We start from the raw sequence: 25,644 nt of genomic DNA on the forward strand, positions 1-25,644 counted from the left end.
AGCGCTCTCCGGGGCACGTTGCTGGTCCGGGGCCAAGGGGAAGGCGGTGCCGGCGGGGCAGCCTTTGTCCCGGGGCGGGCTCCCAGCTCCAGGTGCGCGCTGAGCCCGGGGCGAGCGCGGCGGTGCCGGAGCGGCGGCCGGAGCCGACGGGGTGAGCCGGGGCCGGGGGCTGCTGCCCCGCGGTGGAGCTGGACTGGGAGCGGGCCCTGGGCAGCAGCGGGGGCGGTACTGCGGGGAACCACGCTCCGTGGGCCGGTGCGGGAGGACGAGAGGGCCGGGGCGACCTCTCGCCGCACGAGGTTCCCAGGTGCAGGGGGCAGTGGGGAACGGAGGGGACAGAGGCCAGGCATGGAGGCCACTGCCAAGCCCCAGTGTTGGTGCGAGGTGGGATGCAGGGAACTGCTCTGCCTGGCAAGGATGCTCCTGGCATCCATAGTCACCCCCTTAGAACATTCAGAGCCCTTTTGGCTTTCAAATCTCAGATGTGCCCAGTGGGGAGTCAGCTCCCCATTGTCCTGAGCAACAGGCAGGTGAGATCCAGCAGTAGCTCTGAGCCTTTTGCCCCAATTTTTGAGGCCCTGCTCCCTGTGCACAAGGGATGCTGCAAGTGAGGGATGTCCCACAGGTCATTTTCAAGCCATTTGTCATGGCCAGTCCTGCACAAACAAGTGCAGACTTGGTCCAGCTGATGGGCACAGCTGGAAACTTTCCACACCTGCAAATGAGCAGGCACTGTGCAGCGTCATGCCTCCTCTGCAGCTCTGGAGGCATCAGCGCCACTCTCCTCTCCTGCTGCTCCCTGATCCTGCACGGATGGTAGCAGGCACTGGAGCTGGCCAGCCCCAGGATGCCACAGAAAGCCTGGGCAGATCGATCAGCTTCTCACATTGTTTCCCACCCACTGGGCTCCCTTTCTGTGCCCTGTTCTCCTGCCTGGGACAGCTGGCTCTGTGCTGCCTTTGGGTGTTGCCCCCTGTCCAGTCAAAACAGGAATTAGTCCCTAGCAGAGCAGGAGGAACCCATTTCCTACCCTCTCCTGCACGCAGAACAGTGCAATTTGTCACCAATTCATGTCCTTCCATTTCACAGTGCCTTGCATGGAATTTTCCAGGATGTAGGCTGGGCTGCAGACTTTTCCCATTGCTTTGTTTGTTACCTGGAGCAGATGAATCAAATCCTAACGGTGCAGCTATATTTGGACAAACTCCATCAGGGCTGGTAGGACTGCAGATATGGTAGGACTGGAGACATAGTTAAGTGTCTGTCTTGGTGGTGGTGGGTTAATGATTGGAGTCTGAGATCACTTTGAATCAATAACCACTTTAATATCTCAAAGAGGTCCTTAATGATTCCCTGTTCCTATGACAGGGATTAATCAGCTGATTCCATACAATCCCTCCTGGCCATAGCCACTGTAGAGGGAAAGCTCCTGGCTTATAGGACAAGGTCTGATAAGGAATTTTGGTGGCCCCACATCCTATGACATGGGCCCAAAGAACAGCTGCTGTTCATCATTGTGCATCTCATGCCATGCAGGAGATTGGTCACCATTGCCAGAGATGCTGACTCCAAAACAGGAATCAGCATCTCCTTTGACCCTGCCATAGGTGTTTCCTCTCCACTGACCTGGGAAAAGGGCAGGGGAATTTCTCAGAGTTTGTATGCACTCACAGGAGAATTGTGTAGCCAAGTGACAGCTCCAGGTTCCACCCAAAGCACTGGTGGGGTTAAACCACATCTCTGGTGCCCAGAGCTCTCAGGCCATCTGCAGATTTTAGATGGAGTGTGAAGCGAGGTCAGCCTCAGCAGGATGCAGCAGGAATCCTGCTTGTGTGGCTCCAGGCACCAGGCAGGGCAGTGCAGGAGGAGGAGGGAGAACTGTACATTTCCAAAAGCACATCTGGACCAGCTGTGAGGTGCTGAGCGCATGGATATCTCAGCTGCCCTGTGCAGAGGCTGTCACAGAGAAGCAGATTCTTTGCTACAATTTCTTAGTGTCTGGCAGCTGTTTCTGCTGGGAGCTGAGCTCTAAAGGGACAAGGGGCAAGTGCTCCAGTCCCCAAGGGGAATCGCTGTGGGCATTCCAGCCTGCCTGTGTGCCCAGATCAGCAGTAGTGTCCTGCCTCTGCCCTCCTGCCTGTCCTTGGGGCTGCAGGAGAGGTGTGAGGATCACACCAGGCATGGACACTGTCCCTGCGCATCTCTGACATGCTGTGGCATCAGCAAGACCTGGGCCAGGCAGGAGACACACAGCTGTTTCTTTGTCTGGAGCAGAGAGGACCCTCTCAGGGACAATCTGGGCTCCTGGGCAACAGATGTGACCTGGTCCCAAGTGTTCTGGGATGGGTTTTGAGGTGGCAGCATGTAGGTGCTGGAAGGATATGGCTCTGCACCCCAGAGGGGATGGTAACACTGGTACCCTGCTCCCAGCTTGGAACTCCAGCTAGCCATGGCTGGGCTGTGCCAGTGATGTTGCTGTGAAGGAAGATGCTGACTTGCCAGCTAGGCAACAGCTTGAGCAGGGTTGGGGCCCAGGCACAGAGGCACCTGAGGGACTGCAGGTGAGAAGGCAGTGCTGAAAAAGCTGTATTGAAAATCTCCAAGAAGGGAGCGCTCAGAATGGCAGGGTGTCCCAACTCGGAGTCTGCCAACAGCCCTACTGGGGTGGGTCCAGAGGAGCCTGTGGATATTATCCTCTTCCATGCTAAGAGCCACCATGCAGCAGAGAATGGCTTCATTGTCAGGAAGGGCAGAGTGCCATACCCATCCATGAGGTGTGAGCTGGGGGCTGGGGCTGTCCTTGCAGGTTGGAGGAGGAATGGACTCCAAAGCCAAGGCTGGTCTCTTGGCAGCCACCTGTGTCTGCAGCATCATCGCCCTCATTCTGAGCGTCGTGAATGTGAAGGATGTGCTTCTGCTCCCTACCAAGGTAAGGTCCTTGGGAGGAGCGAAGCTCTCACCTGGCTGCTGGCTACCGTTGGGTGTTGGGTTTTGCCCAGGTTTCAGGCAGGCTGTGCTATTTGTCACCAACGTGGGGACAACAACCTGCAGAGACTGGAGTGGGTCTGGCAGTATTTGGTCACTGTGCCTGGCCCCACAGCACATGCAGCTCTTTCATCCCAAAGCACTGCCAGCTCCAGGGGCTTGGGATGGATCCTTGTCCCCAGCACAGCTCAAAACTGCAATGCCACCAGACTTTTTCTGTCCTGGTGACCACCAGGTTTGTTTGGCCACTCAAGGCTCCCCTGCCCACCAGGACCTCCGATGGCTCTCCTGGAGATTCTGTCACTCACTCTGAAGCAGGTGATCCTGGTCTGCAACCTTGACACCTCATGTCCCCTCTCCTCCCCAGTACGGTCTGGTGTTTGACGCTGGCTCCACACACACGTCCCTCTACATCTACCGATGGCCCGCGGACAAGGAGAACGACACCGGCATTGTGTCCCAGGTGGAGGCCTGCTCTGTGGCTGGTGAGTGCTGGGATCTGCCCTTCCTCTCTCCCGGCCTCCTGGATCGCTGTCCCAAACTCTCACAGCACCGTCACTGAGCCGAGTCTTTCAGCCTGCTCTGGGCTGAAGGGAGATTGCTCTGTCAGGAATCACAGGAAAGGGTCAGGGGATCGTCTGCACCTGAGGGAGCCCTACAGCCATTGAGAGGTGCAGAGGTGGGGGAGGAATTGGGCCCTCACTTAGCTCAGGTCCTGCAGCCAGTCCTATCCAGACAGGCATCACCTCACAGCCTGGGAAGCCGGATGTGCCCTGTGCTCCTTCTCCCCTGCCTCGGCTTCCTTGGCTCTTCTTAACACAACTGCCCACACCTTGTTTCATTATGTGCGGCTTTGTGTGCCCACAGGGCCTCCCCAAAGCTCTGCACAAGTCCCTTAGCAATGCGGTGTCTGCACCGAGGTGGTGCCTGACAGCTCCTGGGGCAGCAGTTGGCATTTTGGTATCTGCAGCTCCAAAGCGAGCAGGGCTGGGGCTATGGCTGGGACACCTGGGTGTGTCAGAGCAGGCCAGGAGAGCTCTCGGGGGAATGGGTGAACATGTCCCCCGCTGTGCCGTCCCTCCGGGGTGGCGCTGGGCTCTCTCCATCACCGGTTCCCTGTGGCAGGACCTGGCATCTCCAGCTACGCAGACGAGCCCGCGGGGGCTGGCGCCAGCCTGAAGCCTTGCCTGGACAGGGCCATGAAGATCGTCCCGGCTGAGCAGCAGCGGGAGACCCCCACGTACCTGGGGGCCACGGCCGGCATGCGGCTGCTGAGGTACCGGCACGGCCAGGCCGGCGCCTGCCGCCCTCCCCGGCGCTCCTGCGCCGCGCCGGAGCCGGGGCTGGCACCGAGGCACACGGGCCGGGCCACAGGGGTGCTGCCCAGCCAGGCCGTGGGGATGGGCAGAGCAGCCCTGGCCACGGTGCCGCGGGGTGCCGGGAGAGCCGCTGGCCGTGCCCGGGGGACGCGCCCGGCCCTCTGCAGAGCCAGCCCGGCAGCAGCCCCAGAGGGGATGAGCCCCCTTTGCCAGAGTGGCACGAACTTTCCCAGGGCTCCAGCAGAGCCTGCAGGCAGCGGTTTTAGGGAGATTCCCAAGGCCCCGGGTGAGGGATTTGGGGTTTGCAGGAGCCACCTGCAGGCAGGGAGGTGCTGGAGAGATGTCTCGGAGCAGCTCCTGGGCAGGGCGCAGCAGCCTCTCAGTGCCAGCCCCGCTGCCAGAGCTGCCAGCCAGGCCTGCAGCACCTGAGGTGTTTGTGCTTTTGCTGGCAGGGAGGAGAACGGCACCAAGGCCGAGCAGGTCTTGGCCGAGGTGTCCAAGGCCATTGGGGAGTACCCTGTGGATTTCCGCGGAGCTCGGATCCTGACGGGGAGCGAGGAGGGCTCCTTTGGCTGGATCACTGTCAACTACCTGCTGGAGACACTGGTCAAGGTGCAGCTGGGGAGAGGGTAGGGGAGGGGCAGTGGGCAGAAGGTCCCTGACTGAGCTACAGCTGGCTTTCCTTATTTGCAGAGGAGGGAAGAATGGAGCTCTGGGGCACTGGTCACCCATCCAAATGTCCCCTGTGGTGGTGGGCTGCAGATTCCACCCCGTTAATGTGATTAACAGGGTCTTTGCGTGCAGCTCAGCCTGGCCCTGTGCTCTCGTGTGCTGACACGCAGGTGGATTTTGGGATCCCAGGGACAGGCCAGAGGGAGCAGGCTTTGGGACAGAGAGTTCCTTTTTCCCTGATCAAAGTGTCTGGATGCCAGCAGATGTGCAGCAGCCAAGAGGCCGCACCTCAGTGCTCCGTGGAAGTGTCTGTGAGGAGGATGTGGGCAGGCAGGGGTAAAACAGGGAGCCAGTGCAATGTGGAAGGTGCCTCTGGGGCTTCTGAGCCCCAAACTCCTGGAGGGATGGGAGTGTGAGTGTGAGTGCCTGCAGTTCATCCTAACCCTTGCTGCGTGTTGGGCCAGTGCTCGTTTCCAGATAAATGGGAACATCCCCAGGACGCCAAGGTTGTGGGAGCTCTGGACCTTGGCGGTGCCTCGACGCAGATCACCTTCCAGCCCGAGGTGCCCGTGGAGGACAGGAACACGTCCGTGTTCTTCCGACTGTACGGCGCCAACTACTCCCTGTACAGCCACAGCTACCTGTGCTACGGGCAGAGCCAGGCCCTGAAGATGCTGCTGGCAGCTCTGCACCAGGTGCCACGGGGCACGGGGGCTCCTCAGCCATCTCCCAGTGCCATGGCACATCTCCCCCTGCAGTGTTGCATGTGCCCGTGGGCACAGAGCTGGGAATTGGCAGAGCCTTGGATTTTATCTAGGGAAGCAATAAATTGCCTCTTTTGGGTGAAAGGTGGTGGTGGTTGCCAGGCAGGGCTCCCTTCTCCCCACACCCTGACATGCAGTGGCATTTTTTGTAATTTCCCAAGCCCAGCTGTATGTGTAGTTTTTCTGCTGTCACCATTCTCTTGGCCTTGCTCCATTTCTGCCCAGAGAGAGGTTCCCCAGCACAGGCCCTGCACAACAGCCTGGGGACAGAGCCAGAGCCCAGTGCTGGGGGAGCCAGGGATTCTCGGGGAGCTCACAGGTGGGGTGCATCCAGCGCTCCTGGGGTGTAGGTGCTGCTTTTTGGGATGGGCTGTGGGAAGGGTCTCAGTGGCATGGCAGCCCCATGATTGGCTCCATCTCTCTCCAGGACACCTTGCGTGCCCAGATCTCCCACCCCTGCTACCCCAAAGGGTACCTGGAGACCATTACCGTGGCAGAGCTCTACAACAGCCCCTGCGTGCGTGCGCCAAGCTCAGTCAGGCCTGACGTTGTCCTCAGGGTGACGGGGACAGGGGACCCAACCACGTGTCACACAGTCGTCCAGAGACTCTTCAACTTCAGCTGCAGAGCGCCGGGGCCGTGCGGGTTCAATGGGGTCTATCAGCCCCCCGTGCAGGGACACTTCTTCGTAAGCAGCCTCCGGCCCCGCGCCTGGGGAGGGTGAAGGCAGAGACTGGGAGTCTCCACTGCCACTGATTGTGGAAAGGGGTGGGGAAAGAGCGATCCTCAGTGCTGGTTCTATCTGTAAACCTTTTCTATGCTCAGAGGTGGCTTCTGGCTCCTGCCATGTCCCAGCCTTCCTTGAGAGAAATGGCAAGACCTTGTCTGAGGAAGCCTGTCTGTGCTTGCTCAGAATGCCAGAGCAGCCCAAGGGTTGTGAGTCTGCTCTGCTCTGAGACTTTCTGCTAAACCCTCAAGGGGGTGCCAGATGCAGAACTCTGAGAATTACTTCGGACTCTCTCCCCAGGGAAGAGAGGTACCTGGTTCTTTTCTCAAGTGAGGAAGGAGTTGTGTTTTTCACCATGTTCCCTTGTCCCCCAGGCCTTTGCTGGGTTCTACCACACCTTCAGCTTCCTGAACCTGACCCACAAACAGTCTCCGAGTGAAGTCAACACTGCAGTCGTGTCCTTCTGCAGGAGGAACTGGGAAGAGGTGAGAGCCCTGTGGAGGGAAGCCAGCAGTCTTGTGCATATCTTGTCCTAAATCTCTGCCCTTGGAGCACAAGCCCTGCTGTTCCCTGGGCTAGGGAGGGTTTCTGAGCCTCTCTTTCATTCCCTGCTGCACTGTGTCTCTGGTGGCCTCACAGCTGGTGCGGAGCTTCCCTCAGCATTTGAAGTACCTGCACACCTACTGCTCCATGGCCTTTTACATCCTGACGCTGCTGCTCGATGGCTACAAGTTCAACAAGAACACCTGGAGCAACATCCACTTCAGCAGGCAGGTAAACACCTGTGGGCAGCAGGAGAGCATGGACATGTTCAGGAGCAGCATCTCTGGAGTCCTCTGTGCCAGAGATGTGTCCCTGTTTCATGACTGCTCCCCAGGGACCCCAGGACAGCTTTGCTCTCAGCCACGCCCAAACCTCTGACCCAGTTCATGTCTCACTTTCCCTGCTGTGAATTTAACTGATTTTAAAGGGGTCAGGGAAAAGCAGAGCAGTATTTGGCCAGTTTGGTCTCTGACATTCTTATCAAAGGTGATGGTGGCCCCATGACCACTTTGAACCAGAGTATGGCCTGACCAGAATATTTCCAGCAAGAGGAGACAGCCTCAAGTTGTGCCAGCAGAACCTTAGTTAGGTACTAGGAATGGTTTTCTTCATGGAAATGAGTCACCATCCCAGGAAGGGTTCAAACAACATGTGGATGTGGTGGCACTTGAGGACACAGCTTAGTAATGAACATGGTGGTGGTGCTGGGTTGATGGCTGGACTCCATGATCTGAAAAGTCTTTTCTGACCTTACTGACTCTGCAGCCAAATTACAAGGATTATGGGGATGGAGCAAAGCCCAGATCCAAAATCATGTGCAGGTCACAGAGGCAGACCTGGATCACAACAGTCACCCATGTTCAGCTGTCCCTTAGTCGTGGGGGAGCAGGGAGAGGAAAGCTCTTTGTGCAACTGCTGCTGGCAAGATCAGGTTCACCACAGCCTGGTCCCTATGTGAAACGGCAGCTGGGACAGCTCACGGGAGAGGTGACCCTCAGCCCCTCACACCAAGCTGCTGATGCCTGGGAGAGGTGCTTTTGGATGATGTCCTGTGCTGTCTCCCCTCAGGCAGCAAACACAGACATCGGGTGGACACTGGGCTTCATGCTGAACATGACCAACATGATTCCTGCCGAGGCTCTGCAGCATGTCAAGGTCCACCAGCCCAGCCTGTGGGCAGGGGCTGTCTCCTTCCTTGTATTGGCCATTGTGGCAGGCCTGGTGTCTGTTTTCCTACACTGTTTCTGGAAAACAAAGTAGGTCCCTGCCTCCTGACTAGAGGCATCCTGCCTACTGAACCAGGCAGAGAAGTGGTGCAGAAGAGGTGGAAAGTCGAGAAGAATGAAGGCATTAGACTCATCTGCATTGCTCAGGAGAGCTGACTGGGTCATCTCTGTGAATGTGGAAGATAACTTCATCTCTCTACAAGAGGAAGACTCCTTTACTCTGACTACCAAAAGCTGATTGAGACTTGCTGGCTGGATGAAACCAGAAAAATTCAAACTAGAAATAAAATCAGTTTTGTTTTTCAAATATGAATGTCACCGCTCAGCCTCCTGCTGGACTACTCTTCCAACAGTCCTGGGAGGCAACTGGCAATTGAGAGTAGTGGTAGCCACCTAACTCTGAGCAGAGTGATGGCATCATCTGTATCCTGCCCTGTGCAAGATGTGCAATATTTTTGTAGTACGTGACAGAATCTCTTCTCAAAGACACTGTCAGCTGTTGTTAAAAATACTTACTGGCATATCTCAGCAGAAAAACACAAGTGAAAGTTGATTTAAGAGTTGCCAACTCTGGCTCAGGGTTTATTTTATATTCAAGTTACATAGCCAAGTTTTGTCAAGACATCAAATCCAGAACAGGTTCCAGCCAGGCACTTGAGTGTTTTATTTAGATCAGCCCAGCCCAGTTGCAGGAATGGGACAGGGCTTTCAGCCTTTGCAACACCAGCCCAGCACTGCACTTCCCAGTCAGCCCTTTCCCCAGGGCCTCCAGGGCTCTCCCAACAGCTTAGAGCTGCTCTGAGCAGTGGGGATTTCTACAACTGCCTCTTCTCTGTGCTCCAAGATCCCACCTTGGCCTTAGAGCTTAAGAAAAGTGCCCAAGGCACCTGGAAAAGAATATTCAGGTCCACAACTATTTGCTATGGAAGACAGTGGTCCTAACTCATGGTGTTATCCCATTAATCTCACTGCAAACTGGTTCCAAAAGCCTTTTGAAAGAGCAGCATCTCTGGCTGGTGGAGATAAGGTTATGTGACCCAAGAGCCTGGGGAACGGAGCTCTGTCCCCTGCTCCCAGACAGCCACCCTTGGCTTGGCGAGTGAGGCTCAGCCTTCCCAGCCTCAACATGAGCAACAAGGGAGAGGGGATGAAGACTTCCACCCAGGGGAACCTCTTCCCACCCAGGGGAACATTTTCCTACCCAGCAGCCTGAGTTGCCACATGGACAATTCCCACAGCCAAACCCCTTGCTCTCAGCTCTTCACAGACACATCTTTGGCAGTGTAAGCACGAGGTAAAAATGCCAGGTTAGGGAACAGGCTGTGGGAAATGCCATCACTGCTGGAACTGACCCCATGGATCTGAGTGGGAGATATCCCCTGTCCAGGTACAGCAGAGCTCCTGGCTGTGCTGGCTCGGGCCCAAATGAACTGGGACAAGTGTCTCCCACCTCTGGGGGTGCAGTCAGGCAGGAAAAGGCTCCTGTTTGCTATAGGAAGGCAACATCACAGCTGGTCTGGGTGGCAAAGCATTTGGGGAAGATGCCAGTCTTGCCATTGCAGCATCCTTCCAGCCAGTCCTCGTTCACTGGAAAACATAAAGGAGCAGGGATGAGTCCTGGCCCATATGAGTGGGGTTAGTGAGAGTTTTCATGGCTGGAATTTAACTCTGGAAAAAACCCAGTGCAAGCATGTATCTCCTGAGAGTATGAACCTGAGACAGTCCTGGAGAGGTTTTCCCCAGTGCCTCCCCACAGCAGACTCCAAAAGCCTGGCCCAGCAGCAGGACTGGAGAGCTACCTTCAGAGAGGATATCCAGCACATCTCCCTTGCTGAACTCCAGGTCCCCTGGTCCCTGTGCCAGGTAAGAGTGCTGAGCCAGCATCTGGTAGAGAACAGGTCTGCCTAAGTGGGAGTCAGAGTCCTGCAGGAAAAAGCCAGCATGGAGGTCACAAAGCAAAGCAGAGACTGGAGCTCAGCCCAGCAGAGACTTTGTCCCGGCCCAGGTACCTGGCAACAGAGTGTCAGCCTGCCATCGGTCAGCTGCTGCCATACCTTCCCCAGGTCCTCTTGTCCCAACACTGTCCCCATCTCTGTGCCATCCAGGAGCCTGTAGCTGCAAGGGTTCATTAATGCTGAGCAAATCATCTCATTTAAAGCCAAACTTGGAGACAAGCCCAGCCCTCTGCCACCCTCAGTCTTCACAGTCCCCTTTGCAGGCCAGTTCTGAGCTTGTCCCCTTGCACAGTGACATGGGGCCACCCCACATGCTCAGCAGGCAGAAATGGCACTGTGGGGAGTGACACTGTCACCTCCTCCCACACGAACTTGAGGGAAAAATCCTAAACTTTCCTGATGCCATTGTGTGTCTCAAGGAGTGACACAATCAGGAAGACCTCACCCCAGGATCTACTGCCTGAGTCTCAGCTTGCTCTGCATTGATCCTTGTTACTGCAAAGGCTGAGCTGAATGGGACAAAATCCAACCTGTGGCACCTGCATCTACAAAAAGTTTTTTTCTTATTTTCTCCCTTTTTCTTGACTGTGGTACAGTTTCCTAGGAAAGATCTTTTAGGCTTCCCAGGCCCATAGAATCACAGATTCACATAATGGTTTTGCTTGGAAGGGCCATAAAGATAATTCAGTTTCAACCCTCTGCCATGGGCAGACAATCTTTCACTACACCAGTTTGCTCCAAGCGCCATTCAATCTGGCCTTGAACAGTTCCAGGGATGAGGAATCCACAATCTCTGTGGGCAACCTATGCCAGGGCCCCACCACTCTTATATTAAAGAATTTCTTCCCAATATCCCATCCAACTCTGCCCTCTGTCAGTTCACAGCTATTCCCCCTTGTCCTGTCACTCCGCGCCTTTGTTATAAGTCCCTCTACAGCCCTCCCTGAGCCCTTTATGTACTGGGAGGGGATTACAAGAGGAACAGCATGTGCTTCCCCTCAGGGATCACGCTGTTGTCCTACCCAAAGCCCACGGTGAGGTTTGCCCTCTAGGCAGACTGTGCGCTTAGATCTTTGCTGGTTCTGGCCCCAGGTAAACACTCCCAAGAGCCCAGAGGCAGCTGGATGCCCGTGTCCTGAGGGGAACGGCTGCTGGCCCGTCCCACGCCACAGCCCCGTACCTGAGTGTGCCCCGCTGTGCCTGCTGAGCCAGCCTGTCCCGCATCAGGGCCCGCAGGGCCGCCAGGGCCGGGGCCTCGCCTGCCCGCAGCACCAGCGAGCACTCGCAGCGCAGCCGCAGCACGGCCGGCCTGTGTGCGCCCGCCGAGGCCGCCCTGCACCTCGGGGGGACCTGTGGGGAGACAGGCTCGGTCAGAGTGCAGAATCAGAATATCCTCAGCTGGAAGGGACCCACAGGGATCACCCAGTGCAGCCCCTGGCCCTGCCCAGACCCCCAAAATCCCACCCTGGGCATCCCTGGCAGCGCTGGCCAAAGGCTCCTGGAGCTCTGGCAGCCTCGGGGCCGTGCCCATTCCCTGGGCAGCCTGGGCAGTGCCAGCACCTCTGGGGGAAGAATCCACACTGACTGTGAAGTTCATGGATGTGATAAATTAATATGATTCATGCTAATAATTGTAACTATATCGATATTTTAGAAAATATTTGTTAAAAAGTAATAGAGGAAAGTGATATGTAAATCGTATCACAAAACAGATGTTCATAAGAAAATAGGATACAGGATGGAGCATTGAGATATTTTAAGACAGAAATCGCCTTGAGAGGAAAAGTTGGGAAACTCCTAGAGCAGAATTGGCATGAAAACGAATGAAAGCCCAGATAACTCCCTAGGCAGGAACGGCCTTGAGATGAATCAAGTTGGCTCAATTCCAGATAGGGAACCTAAAATAGTGGGGTTATGTAGGAAATAATAAGGCTCAATTGGAACATAATGTTTACTTATATAACACCAAGCTCAATGTGCATGTGCAACCTGCCAGGTCATTCAGAGGACAGAGAGGAAGACGGCGAGCCTTCCTCTGAAAAGACCACCAGAGAGCCAAGCCCCTTAGCAACAAGAGGCGCATGTGCTGTGCAGTAGAGTGACGAAGATTTCCAGAATCTAAAATGGGAGGAGATTTACAGGAACTATTGATGAATATGTATTAGCATACAGTATAAAAGTTGTGCTTGGATTCTTTTGTCTTTTGTACATGAGGCAGGGTGGGAAGCCCTCCCCATACCCTGGTCGGTTTTGCTTATGCTTTATCTGAACCACTACCAAATTTCATTTTGTAACTAGTGAATTATATTTGATTGTATGAATATTTTATACCTCAATTAAAATTGCTGCTAAATTTTAAATCTTGTGCTTTATTATATTTGACATATAGGGACCTCATTTATAACAATGGACTAAGAAGAACCATGACTGACTAATAAACCCAACTAACAATATCTGCTCTCATACCAAGAGAGGTGACACAGACACAATCCCTCATCTCTGTGCTGCCATGTAGCAGTAGAACATCATCAAAATGCAGACCTGAATTTCAAAGAGGGAACTCTGGATTCAAAGCCTGGGATCAAATGTTCCTCCAGGTACCTCCTAAACCCAAAACTGTATGAGCAGGGCCCCAGTTCCTCCAGCAAGCTGGAGAGGAGCCGCCACATTCCTCTATAGTGTTGCCTTCTGGCTGAACTACACCTGTAAAAATTACCCCAAAATCCGTAAAAACAGGTGTGGCAGAAGTGACCTGCAGCTGAGGGACAGATGTGTTGTCTCACCAGAGGGTCACAGGAATCATTCCAGGACCACCACATGCAAAGACTGGCAATGGCATGGAAGTACCTCAGAGGACATTACCCAACAGGGCAAATTTGAATAAATTGTGCTATCCAGACTGGTAGAGACAGAAAATGGGACACAGGAAGAGGAAGGAAGGGACAGCAGGGTGTTCAAAGACAACTGCCTCTTGCAAAGTGGGCTGTAAAGCATGTGCACAAGAACTCTCATGCGTTTGGTGCTCTTAGTGCCTCAGAGGGTGGCAAAAGGTCAACCTTGGGCTGTCTCAGAAACTGTCTCAGAAATGGTCAAACTGGGAAGAAGGACCACATGGGAGCCTCTCTTTAGAATGGAAAAATGGTCAGAGGAAGGAAGATTTTCCCAGTAATTTGGGAGCAGCTCAGGAATTCTGGGCAAGAATCTTGCACTCTTCCCAGCCCTGGTCCCCTGAGGCTGTACCAGCTTCAGTCTGTGGAACACCTCACCTTGGACTCCATGTAGGCACTGGCATCATTGACGGAGGCATTTTCTTCCCCAGGAGGAGCTGCAGAACAGCACAAAGGCAGGGGAACAGCCCTGCAGTCAGCAGAGGCTGCAGTGGAGCCACCACCTCCTTAGGCCCCCTAAAGAGCAGGGATTGGGCACAGCTTCAGCCACTGAGGGCCCAGGGATTACCTGGTTTCTGCTTCAGGGGCAGGCGGCTGGGAGGCACCTGGGCAGGAGGAAGGGGAATCCCAGTGCTGACCTTCTGCAACAGAACAGCATCAGAAAGGAGAGGGCAGAAAATGGGAGCCTGGACAAGGCTGGTGAGTGACAGGCTGCAGCCAGCTACAGACTTGTGGGTGTAACCCCAGGGAGCACCCCAGGGAGAGCTGCTCATTGAATGGTTGGATGAAGTGGAGCAATCAGGCTCTTGAGGGCAGAGGTTTGGGGACACTTCCCTTGCACCCTGCTCCCTGCTGGGTTGATGCTGGAACAGAAGGAGGCTGCTCACACTGTGCTGAGGGCTCTCCCCACTTGGGCTGCTTCACAGTGATATATCCATGGAGCAAACGCCCAAGTGTGTACCATGATTCATTTGCAGGGGGGAAAATGACAAAAAAAAAAAAATCATAGCAACATCAGAACAACCATGTGCTTGAAAATGCCCTCGTAGGAAACAGTGGGCTGAGCTGCACCCTTCCACACTGGGCTCAGATGGAAAATGACTGGGATCATGTGTGTCTATGCCTGTGGTGGAGACAAGAGATTATGTTCTCCCAAATAAAAAGGGATTTTTCCTACTCCTAACTCTTCTCTTGTTCCCATTCAAGAGCACTTGGTCTTCAGCCAATAGTCTCAGTGTTTCATACTCTATGTTTCTCTTATGCAGTTGTCCTATCCTGTGATAATCTTACAGATAAATGTCCCAAATGTATTTCTTCATCCCTCCCTCCCCCTGTTTGCAAGATTGCCAGCTCACCCATTTATCCATCCTTGAGGCAGGCTCCAGGAGAGAGCTCGGGATGTTCAGCTTCTGCAGAGGGACACGGAGCAGAGCAGGGTGAGAGAGGAGCCCAGAGACCCCAGCCCAGCCCCAGCACTGCCTGTCACCCTATGGCCACACGAATCTGCCTGAGGGGTGGGGTCACCCCCAGCCACCCAAGTGCCTAGTGCTCACAAACTGCTGAACAAGATCCAATGATCCTTCTGCAGCTTTTCCAGCTGGGAGCAGAGCTGCTGCTGGGGTGGCTGCAGTGGAACAGACCAAACACCCACCAAACCCCCTGTTCCCAAGACAGATACTCAGGCAGAGAGCAGCAAGGATGCCCAGGGATACCAGTCCAACAGCATTTCTGTGTCTTCTGACAATCACTGCTGCTCATTTCAACTGAGCATTGCAATTTTTTGCTTACAATGCTTTTATTTTTCTGTTGAGTGTCTATTTTCATTTTTTCTACATTGAATTTCACCTGGCACTTCACTGAGCAGTCAACCAGCACATCCAAATACCTGTGTAACTGTTCCTGTTAGCTCCAGATGCTTCAGGCTCTCCCCCTATTCCTAGATCACTTAGGAATATGCTAAATACTTACGGCACGGAGGATTTGCTGTGGGAACACCCTTTCTTTTTAAAAATGAAAGGAAGAAAAACCTGTTCATTTACACCCAACTTTTAATTCTGTATTTTTACCAGTCTTCAGAGCACTGCCTCAATTGCTCAAACACCTCACTGGTTTATAGTGGTCTTATGAAGTTGTGACTTTTTTGAAAGACAGGCAGGTAATATATTCACTGAACCTAATGCAGGTATACAACAGCTCTTTCAAAAAGTGAACTAGACAGGTGAGAAATGGTTTCTGCCAACAAAAGATTTTCCATGCTGTGTTTATCTGTTTCTATTCCATCTGTTTACCCTATAGCTCCCTGGCTGGCAGGAAGATGTCAGATTTGCTGGGCTCTAAGTCCTTAGGACTTCTCTACAGCCCTTCATAAATCCTGCCTGTACAGCTGAAACCCTCCTCAAACCTTCCCAAATGTTACAGTGCACTCAGGCTATGCTTTTCCCCATTTACCAGGGACCCCTGTGACTCTGATCAGATAAGAGTGTCCCCTCCTTCCTGATCTCATGGAATAAAGAAGCTGAACACCCACATCAGAGTTAGAGCCTCTTTTGAATCTTTGCCCATCTCCTGATGTTCCTCCCCTCAAAGCCTCGTATCTCTGGGCTAGCCCAATAATTTAGGGCTGAGAGAGGTGAAGCATCACCCAAAGTTCACTGAACAGAGGCACTACAGACCAGGTAAGGACCAACCCATCTCCTCAGCTCCATCAAATCTCTCAGGGCATAAATCCTGCTCTAAATGGTGGTCGTTGGTGAGGTCTGCTCTCCTACAACTCCACAGTAGGATCTCCTATGGTGGAAAGCCCAGAAGCCATCCTGGATATAGAGAGGCGAATGGCAGAGGCCAGTGGGAGCCCGGTGTGAGGAAATCTGGGAGGTGTGGGAAGGAACTCCTGAGGATGGTGCTCAGGGGGGCTGGAGCCGAGCCCTGTCCCCACCTTAGCCCCTGGACCGTGTCCCTGTCCTGTCCCCAGGGCCCTGTTCCTACCCCCGGGGCCATCTCCCTGCCCTGTCCCCGGGGCCGTGTCCCTGTCCCCGGGGCCGTGTCCTGTTCTGTCCCGGGGCCGTGTCCCTGTCCCCGGGGCCGTGTCCCTGTCCCTGGGGCCGTGTCCTGTCCTGTCCCCGGGGCCGTGTCCCTGTCCCCAGGGCCCTGTTCCTACCCCCGGGGCCATGTCCCTGCCCTGTCCCCTGGGCCGTGTCCCTGTCCCCGGGGCTGTGTCCCTGTCCCCTGGGCCGTGTCCTGTTCTGTCCCGGGGCCGTGTCCCTGTCCCCGGGGCCGTGTCCCTGTCCCTGGGGCCGTGTCCCTGTCCCCGGGGCTGTGTCCCTGTCCCCGGGGCTGTGTCCCTGTCCCCTGGGCCGTGTCCCTGTCCCCAGGGCCGTGTCCCTGTCCCCTGGGCCATGTCCCTGTCCCCAGGGCCGTGTCCTGTTCTGTCCCGGGGCCGTGTCCCTGCCCTGTCCCCGGGCCCTGCCCTCACCTGCCCGTCGTGGATGGCCGTGGCCCAGCCGTCCGCCGCCCTGCCCAGCACGAACACCAGGCTCCCGGCCGCCACCTCCGGCCCCGGCTGCGCGGGCCGGTACCGGGACAGCACTCGGTGGTAGCCGGACTCGGCGTCCCTGCGGGGAGAGCAGAGCGCTGACGGCCCGGCCGCGGTGCCGAGGGCTCCGCGCCAGCACACCGCCCCGGCCCAGCCGCACGGGCTGTCAGGCGTGGGTCCGGGAAATCCGCATTTTCATTGCTCCTCTTCGCTCCAACTGCGAACAAGAGGGCCTTGGAAAGCACCGATTTGCCAAATGCAGCTGTGTTTTCATTGTACTGAGAAACAATGCCAAGATCAAAACAATTATTCAACACAGCTCCGAAGTACTGCTGGTGCAATATCGCCGAAACAAATTACTTTCTTGGGTTTAAACATGATTTTGGCACAGGACACTAGGGCTGGTATTGAGTATTTGGAATTGTCCTGGGAATTAAGGTGGGAAAACTGAGCATCCTCTGCCACAGACATGGGCAGGTCCCACAGCCTCTGTCTGCATCCATTCCCCAGGCGCGCCACGATCCATGCCTGTCTCCCAAGACCATTGAATCAAGTCCTGCAAACTGCCCAGAGGCTCTTGCAGACATGCCAGGGACCTGGAGCATCCTTTGCAGCCACAGAAGCCTTTGTTTATTTGTCATTCACTCCACGCCTGGTCAGAAGTGGGTGTGGATCCCTCGGAGTCTTCACACAAAGAAGCCAGAGAATAAAAGACTTTCTGAACAGTAGTGAGAGAAGGGTAAGACCAAGGTGGGATTGAAGACTCACCACAGAGCATCGGCGCTGGGTTCATAAAAGCCTTGTTTCTATGGGAGAAACAACAGGATCCATTTGTAATGGTGCCTCCCACAGCAGCAGTGCCACCTTACCTCCTGACTGTACTATTCTGTCTCTATTCTTGACCCCACTTGTCATTCCACATCACCCAGAAAAAGTCTACTGCTCCACACCTTACCACGATGTGCCTTCTCTTCCTTCTCCTCCCTCTTTATCTCATCAGGAAGTAAGACAATGTCTTCCCTCTCACCTGGTTCCAAGGAACTCCCACCACAGTAGGAGGCAGTTGTGCTCACATTGACACATTTACGGAAGTGATGAGCAGAGACAGGCTCAGCACAGCAAAGCACAGCTGTTTTGACATGGTGAAGAGCCAAAAATGCATTTTTTAAGGGCTGGAGATTCCCATCATTGAATCCCTTACAGCCAGTGCTGAGTGAGCCTGGCTCTGAATAGCCCCATGGATCCAGGCTGGTATTACACTAGTTTTACCAAGCATCCACTCTTCCCCTGATTGTTTGGATCTGAGCCCCTTTGTGGAGCTCCAAGACAGCTCCATCCTTCTTTCACAGCCCTGTCCTGCTCACCTGAGGCCTGAGAGGCTCAAAGCCAATGTATTCGTCGTTGGGAATAATGGATGAGATCACCTGTTGGAGAACAAAATAATGAGTGAATCTAGGCTGGACAAAGAGACCTCCAAACTTCATCCAAGATTATCTGCTCAGACCCATTTCCTTCTGGTATCCCAAGGTCAGGCAAAATACGGAACTGTGCATGTAGTGGGAGAGGCAGAGCTAGATTCCCAAGACAGCTTCAAACATTTGTGTCCCAGTTTTTTAGTCTTTACAAGGTTTCTTTAAAAGTATGTGAATTTATTACTTTCCCTTTCCTTTATTCATTTTGGAGCTCTCTGTTCTGACTGCACTGGTCACAGAAGAGGTCAGAGAAATTTTCTGCTGCCTTGTATTAAGGGATGCGACAAAATATTTGTCCTCTGGATGCCAACCTGTCCCCCTGGAAATGCAGGACTGAGCAACAGCATGCTGCCCCTCTTAAAAACATCACTGTCAGCAAAAGGGCAACCACGGGTTCCCAGAATACCTGCTTGGCCCTTTCAGACTTTAAAGTGACCCAGACTGGGAAGGCATTTTAGTGCCAAAGTGCATTTTTTGGTAGAAGGGGTAGCAATTCTAACAAATTTTGGCTTCTGTGTCCTGACTGCCTGGACTGGCTGCAAGCTCTGTCCATCCTGCCCTGGTTGCCAACACAACACTGCTCACTGCAGAGGCAATATTTTTTTCTGCTGCTGTTAATTGTGACAATTACCTTGTCACAATTACAAGGTGTCTGTTACCTTGGGTTTACCCAGGAAATCTTTTGAATCCAGCTGCTCAACTTCCTTCTTTCGTGGTCTGAAAAGTTCCCCAAGAGGAACCAGCATGGGCTCTAAAAACAGGTGGTCCTGGGGTGGGGAGAGCAGGTAAAGAAAAAGCCATCAATTTGTATTAAATGAAACATCAGAGCCCTGAAAAGCAAATACACCTTAGGTGTGAAAGAGCAGCTCCAGGAAGACAGTGGGGCAAAAATTTTGGCTGTGAACTCGACAAAGGCCGCTCAGGCTCCACAAAAGCACAAACTAACTGAGAGCTCAGCAGCCCCTCCCCAGTGTGGAGGCAAGGACTGACACTGCTGCCAGGGGGCCGGTGGGAGGGGAAGCAGTGCAGGAAGTCTTATCAAACAAATCTTCCAAACAGCTTTTCTGTTTGACTTCAGAGGTTTTCTGTTCAACTTCAGATGTTTTCTGTTCAGCCACTGAGTGTGATAATAGCAAATGTAAACAATACCCTGGAGAAGCACAAATGTGATGCCAGAAGAGATGATCAGATTAAAAACAAAGTATGAATCTCTTATAAAGTATGAAGATAGCAAACTAATGAATCATTCAGGAAGACTAAATCAGAGATCTGCAATTTTTTTTCAGATCATAAAGGAGTCTAACAGGAAACTTTTACTTAGAAGCAGAACTAGAAACACTTTCACACCCTACTTAAGCTCTAAAAGTGATTAACATTAATATCTGAGCTGCCACCAATTGTTCCTGAGGCCAAAGGGACTCAAAAGAAGCCAGCCAGTGCCAAGAAAAGGGGACTCTCCAAACCCGCACTTGTAGGGGTTCTGCACTTGAAACACTGCACAAGGCAACTGGTTTTGCAGGACAAGTACAAATGGACAGAGCTCCTGGACAGGAGGGACCAGGAAGCCACGTTCCCAGCCTCAGAGGTCATCCCAAAATTCTCCACTATGGTGTTTCTGGGCAGTGAAGCACCTGGGGGTGATGGCGTTCCTCAATCACCTGAAGCCCTGCTTTGGCAGAGCATCATGTGCAAATTACTTAGACCATGCTAGCAGGTGGCCAAGCAGGTGGGTGGATGGCAGGAACATGCAGGTGTCAGGAACACTCAAAGTGACAATGTTTAGCACACATCCCTGAGCTGTAGCCTGATGCACACACCCAGGAACCCACAGAGATGGCATTACCTGCACCCTCTCCAGGGCCAGCTCCAGGATTGCTGTTCTTCTTTCAGGTCTCCACACAACAGCCTTCTCCAGGGTGACTCTGGCCTCCTGCCACTGCTGCAGGTGGCACTGCACTGCTGCAGTGCTGTACAGCACCTGGAGTGGGCACAGGGAAGGGACTCAAAGGGCCAGGACCAGGGGACCCAACACATCCTCCTGAGCTCAGCCAGGAAACAGGAACAGGCACTAAAACACCAAGAATTCATCAACAGGAGAAGCACTCTGAGCAGCATAGCTGGGAAAATTTCACAATCAGAAAGGAAAAATAAAAGCTTGGGTGTGCTGGAGCTGCTGGTCAAGGTGATGAGAAACATGAGGACAGCAGGTGAAGACTCTGGTACCATGCTGTTTAAATCTGATCATTTCTGCATCTAAAAGGCCGGGAAGCTTTCATTGGGTGTTTATCTGCATGCAACTAGGTAATGATTTTTGTAATCCTGACTCCCTGTCACTGCAAAATATCTGAACTGAAACTATTTCATGTTGTAGTGGGCTGTGAATGTACAAACTGTCAGCTGTAGCTTGTCACCCTTCAGCAACATGTCAGTCTGTTCTTGGGAAGAGCAGGCTGTGGGAGTGTTGCAGATGGGGTGCTGGGGAGCTGTGGTCTATATTGAGAGTGGGAGATCTCTCCCTGTCACTGGACAGCTGGGCCACAGCCAGAGCACTGCCAGACAGCTCCTTATCTCCTGTGATAGGGTTATCAGCTGGGCATTGAGGTGTTTACCAGGCTGCACACCCTGCTCAGGAGAAGCAGGACAAGCTGGAGCTCATAGGATGCTTCTCCTTTACTCCTGAATCATGGCAGTAGAAGACTCTGGGAGTGTGTGGAATGGCAACCCTGAGCACGTACAGGAGCTGTGGGGACAGATCCTCTCGGGAAGCAAGGCAGCAGTTCTCACTCAGTCAGAAGTGTCACAGCCTTGCAAGAGGCAAATGTTTCTGGGTTTTCAAAGCACGCATGTATCTCCCACGAGGAGATCAGCTGCAGCACGTGAGAGGCCATGAATGGGGGAAGCTGATGGCACAATTCTGCTGGAGGATGATGTTCGCATATTTTGAAAAATGAGCTCCAGGTAAGAATGAAATACAGCTGAATCAGGATGCTGGTCCCAAGTCTGGAGGGCCAGCACGGTGCCAGCACATGTCCTGGTGATGCCTGGAGTAAGGGGTCGTGTGTCCACACCTGAAAGGGCCCCAGCCTCCTTGGGACACTCCTGAGCCCTGCCCCTTTCCCAGGGATCTGCTCATTTCCAAGAGAAGGCAGCACCGTGGCACTGAAGCTGTTAAAGCCAGGGAGGTTTGGGAAATACCACGGATGCCAAGGATAGTTTCCTCCAGCCAGGTATAAGGTGCACGAAATAGCCAAGATGCTTGGCTGGAGTTACACAATGACTCCTCACTCTCACGGAAGTAAGGAGTTAAATCCTCTTTCCATTATCTGCTTTTCAATCTGTGTGGACTCAGAGAAAACAAAATGAACCCTTCCAGTAAAGGACAGTTTCTAGGAATCCCTTACATATGTCCAAATATTACGAACATTTACAATCAGTTCAGCCTTTGAGCTTCCTTGAACAGAGCAGGTTGGCTCTGTGTAACAGTAAGAGGTGCACGGTGAAGCATTACAAACACAGCCTGAGCACGGGGTGTAGTTCAGGCACAGAGGGAATATTAAGATCCGTTGCTGCAGTTGGAAAGAGGCTTTCATGCACCTGACATTCCTAGAGCCTACATTATGCATCAGTGTTGTTCTCATCTGTCAATGTTTCAACCTCTTTCAGCTCTGAGAGCTGAGGAGTTCACTAAACTTGTAAATACTACAGTTGTATTTATATCCAAGTGTAAATATTACACAGAATCCCAGACTGGTCTGGGTTGGGAAGGACCTCAAAGCTCCCACTTCCACCCTTGCCATGGGCAGGGACATCTTCTACAGACCAGGTTGCTCCAAGCCCCGTCCAACCTGGCCTTGGACATTTCCAGAAATGGGGCAGACACCATTTCATCACATATAGAGAAAATAAAACCCCCTCAATGTAGAAATTCCTGTGCACCTGCTCTGAACAATTTTACTTTTCAAACAGCATCATTTGCTAAACTTTACAGAGATGATGTTGGTTTACAACTTTTATGATTAAGTTACTTTTAAAAAAGTGCAAGCAGAATATTTTTACAGTTCTAATCTACTTTCTTGAAAAGGTCTTGGGGTCACTAATGCCTGCTACTGCCACCTCCAACAGTGGGGAAGGATTGCTGAGCCAGCTGTCTCTTACCTCCCAGGCATAGAGGATGTGCCTCAGCCCTAGCTGCTTGTAATCAATGAAGGGATTTTCTCTTAGGTGACTGAAGGCCATGTGATAGTCAGAGAGAGCTTCTTCATACCTGCAATGCAGAGGTGACACAAGAAACTGAGCCTAAAATGGCTGGAGACTGTTTAAAAAGCTTAAAAATCATACTAGCAAATAACATGTGTTCTGCTCTGCAAGCTGTGCAAGGAGAGCTGCACCAGAGATGTGTTACAAAGAACCAAAGTCACCCACTGCTGGGAGCTTCCTGCCTGTCCCAGGAGGACCAAGGGCTGGGAACCTGACTGATGGGGACCAGAGAGGGCACACACATGGCCAGAGCATCAAAATAGAGAAACTCAAAATTTAGAACCTCAACATATAGAGAACCTCTGTGAATAAGGAGGGTATTAGTCTGAATTTACCCAGCTATGCAACTGAAATCCAAGCAGGTGCCCACTGAGGCAGCAGGTGGTGAAAGGAAGGGCCCAGGAAGGGCTGTGCAGTGGGCACCTGACCAAGAGAAGGTGCCCAGGTGGGTATTGGTGGGTGGGAGCAGCTTCTGATGAAGGAAAGAGCCCTGGGGGCTGGAGGCCATCTGCTCTTTGGGCAGGAGGCAGCTGCCAGCTCTGCTGCCCCTGTAGTGGCTGTGCTTGGGGCACATTTGCTTCTGCTGCTGGTGGAGCAGCTCTAGAGAGCCCTGCCTGGGGTTCCACCAGCCCCAGGGACAGCCCCTCTACTGGAGAAGCCAGAACATCTCACTTTAACTGCCTTCAAGAAATAAAGAGAGGTATTTTGTATAGATTAAAGTCTGGGAAATATGGGGAAAACAAGGGGAAAGAAAATAACTGAGCTCAAAGGTAAGACAAGATCTGTAAAATACTTCATCCAGCTTCCTGAGGAGGATGTCCCTGTGATTTAACGATAGCAAGAATGAGTAATCAATCCCATGACACTTCTGGAGCAACCTCAATATATTATCAGTGAGACTGAGATCAGACCCCTAAAGTCTGCTGACAGGAGAGTGTGCAGGCTGCATTTTTAGGAAGGCCAGACTCATGTGTGTCTTGTGAAGACACACCAAGCAGCACAATTATATTTTTTAAATTGACAGAGAAAATCTGAATGGCAACGTAACATTGTGGCAGCCTTGCATCCAGGAGTTTCTGTGTATAGGGGACAGCAATGTTGTGTGTCAGCCATCCCTGGGGTCCCAGAGGTTTGCAGCTCTTAGCAGAGATAAGACTTGCTGACTTGTGACAAGGTTTCCAAGGCTAAAGCAGACCCTGTGAACCCTATCAGGTTGCTGGAAGAAGTGACTTTTGGAATCAAAGAATCATTTAGGTTTAGGAATAAAGCAGGACTGAAAGGAGAGAACCAAAGACTGCACTGGCTGTGCACCTCACTCACTTTTCCAGCTGCAGGTGGACAAACCCTCTCTGGAAGTAGCCCACAGCCAGGGACTTGTCCTTCTCAATGGTTTTATCAAATGCCTGAGGAGAAAGACACAGGCACATCACAGGGACCAGCTGGGATCTGTCCTGTCAGTGCCTGGGCACACACACCCAGCCAGCCACGTCCCAGCTGCCCTCACAGAGGCAACCCCTGGGCTCCTGCCCAGCTCCCAGGGCTGGACACAGCTCCCAGTCATTGTCCCAGTCAGCTCTGTGTCAGCTGAGCTTCAGGCTTTTACCCCTCCTTGCTACAATGGACTGGACATAAATGAGCTGCATTGGCCACCTGGCTTCTCAAAATGGGAAACCTGTAGCCTGAAGCAGAGTTGGGCAGTGGGAGCAGTGGGACAGGTCAGGCTGGGGAAGACTGAGGTGATTAAAGGGTGAGAGCGTGGAAGCTGCAGGGCTTCTCACAATGGCCTCTAAGTCAATACTTCTGCTTCAGTGCCCCAGCTAAAAACAGGCTGTGGTAGCAGCTCGTGGTTCAGCGTGCTGGGAGAGCCAGGAGTCCTCCTGAGGCAGCAGGGGTGTGCTCCTTCCCTTGCCACTGCAGACACCTCGTGGGGATAACAAGTGCTGAAAGCCCAGCCCTCCCCGCCCTGCCTGCACAGGGACAACACTGCAGGGGAAGGTGAGTCCCAGTGACCCCACACACCTGCTGGACACCTGGGCTGTAGCTGAAATACCAACAACCAACCACTGATCCACACGGAAGTAGAGCTCAGCTTCTTCCCAGTCACTGCCCCTTGACTGGGGCTCAGAAGTCTCTCCTGAGCTTTCTCCCTCATCCCCATGGTGCCACTGCCATGTGCTCACTGTGTCCCAAACAGCCACTGCCCTGCCCAGGGCTCCACGGCACTGCCCCAGCCCCCAGCACAGCCTCAGCTCTCATTACACTGTTTGAGGAAAGGTTTATCTGCATCTCCTCCCTGGAATGGATGGATGATGGATGGATGGATGGATGCATGCATGTGTGGATGGATGGATGATGGATGGATGTGCAGACACACCAGGTGCTGTCACAAAGAGGCTTTTCCTCAGGGCACCTCCTCTCCCTTCCTAAGGGCAGTGTTTATCCAGCACAGCAGCTTTGTTCTGGCAGTCACCAACTCCCAAGCAACATATTTGTACTTTCAAAATACACCCATCTCATGTCTAACCCACGCCTACAGAACAGCTATTGGACAATCTTTTTCCTGCTTTGATTTAAAGCTACAATACATTTTAAATTTATTGTGCATGTCCAGTGGGTTGAGGTCTTCCCTTGGAATCAGGCAAGCTGAGCTTTAGAGGTGTGGTTTTCACATGATAATGAGCTAAGTTCACCTAAAGAACAGGATTTTAACTGATTTAGCTTTAACAAAACTTAAGGTACATTGCGGTTTCCAGTATCTAAGTACTCTGTGTTGTTATTCAAAATTATTCTGCCCACTGATCTGGATTTTCATAACATTTAGAGAACCATGGAATCACAGAAACATTAAGGTTGGAAAAGGCCTCAAAGATGGAGTCCGGCTGTTCACCACTGAACCCTGTCCTCGACGGCCACACCCGCCTTTTTAACTTCAACCTTTTTCACTTTTCTATGATTCACTCTGCTGAACCTTTTCCTTCACCCTTCAACATCCCCGCCCGCATTCCCGCTGGACACGCAGGACACGAGGCGCCGCATTCCAGATGTAGTTTCAGCCCGGTTCCCTCCGAGCCGGACTCGGGGCAGCCGAGGCGCCCCGGCCGGTGTCCCCGCGCTGCCCCGGCCCGCTCACCCGCAGGGCCGCCTCGGGCCGCCCGGCCAGCAGCTGCACGCAGCCCACGTTGAAGCAGATCCTGGCCGGAGGCTCCGCGATGCCGCCGAACGTGTCCAGGGCAGCGTCCCAGTGCCCGCGGTCCGCCGCCCGCACGGCCTCGTGCCAGCGCCGCACCAGCTCCCGGTACGCCAT

General features: G+C 53.2%; 2 protein-coding genes across 3 annotated transcripts; one reads left to right on the forward strand and one right to left on the reverse strand.

The window, feature by feature from the left end:
• The first annotated feature begins 81 nt into the window (after nt 1-81).
• Nucleotides 82-9,044, forward strand: LOC110472229 (ectonucleoside triphosphate diphosphohydrolase 8). 2 transcript variants are annotated; one of them, XM_077787864.1, is made up of 10 exons: nt 82-151; nt 2,807-2,929; nt 3,353-3,470; nt 4,111-4,261; nt 4,757-4,916; nt 5,441-5,671; nt 6,168-6,428; nt 6,842-6,952; nt 7,107-7,241; nt 8,079-9,044. In XM_077787864.1, the coding sequence occupies exons 2-10, from the start codon at nt 2,819-2,821 to the stop codon at nt 8,268-8,270; spliced, it is 1,470 nt and encodes a 489-aa protein (XP_077643990.1). In that variant the 5' UTR covers nt 82-151; nt 2,807-2,818; the 3' UTR covers nt 8,271-9,044. The 2 variants fall into 2 exon arrangements, with proteins under 2 accessions (XP_077643990.1, XP_077643991.1); XM_077787865.1 differs by lacking the exon at nt 82-151 and adding an exon at nt 975-1,218.
• A 681-nt stretch (nt 9,045-9,725) lies between these two features.
• Nucleotides 9,726-25,644, reverse strand: LOC110472222 (NADPH oxidase activator 1). Its single transcript, XM_077787866.1, has 15 exons — nt 25,471-25,644; nt 23,661-23,743; nt 22,239-22,347; nt 19,927-20,061; nt 18,743-18,850; nt 17,976-18,035; nt 17,380-17,417; nt 16,552-16,690; nt 14,435-14,488; nt 13,648-13,720; nt 13,458-13,516; nt 11,372-11,541; nt 10,246-10,351; nt 10,036-10,159; nt 9,726-9,823 (listed from the first exon to the last, which is right to left on the reverse strand). Exons 1-15 carry the CDS (start codon nt 25,642-25,644, stop codon nt 9,726-9,728), a joined length of 1,530 nt encoding a protein of 509 aa, XP_077643992.1.

The sequence above is a fragment of the Lonchura striata genome, chromosome 22 (genome assembly GCF_046129695.1).
Source record: "Lonchura striata isolate bLonStr1 chromosome 22, bLonStr1.mat, whole genome shotgun sequence".
Taxonomy (NCBI): Eukaryota; Metazoa; Chordata; class Aves; order Passeriformes; family Estrildidae; genus Lonchura; species Lonchura striata.

Excerpts from the sequence above, each read along its gene's own strand:
- LOC110472229 (XM_077787864.1), top strand. The coding sequence starts at position 2,819 with ATGGACTCCAAAGCCAAGGCTGGTCTCTTGGCAGCCACCTGTGTCTGC. Across the intron at positions 3,471-4,110 it reads GGAGGCCTGCTCTGTGGCTG|GACCTGGCATCTCCAGCTAC; the intron begins GTGAGTGCTGGG and ends TCCCTGTGGCAG. Across the intron at positions 5,672-6,167 it reads TGCTGGCAGCTCTGCACCAG|GACACCTTGCGTGCCCAGAT; the intron begins GTGCCACGGGGC and ends ATCTCTCTCCAG.
- LOC110472222 (XM_077787866.1), bottom strand. The coding sequence starts at position 25,644 with ATGGCGTACCGGGAGCTGGTGCGGCGCTGGCACGAGGCCGTGCGGGCG. Across the intron at positions 18,851-19,926 it reads TGGCCCTGGAGAGGGTGCAG|GACCACCTGTTTTTAGAGCC; the intron begins GTAATGCCATCT and ends TCCCCACCCCAG. Across the intron at positions 10,352-11,371 it reads GCACAGCGGGGCACACTCAG|CTACAGGCTCCTGGATGGCA; the intron begins GTACGGGGCTGT and ends GAACCCTTGCAG.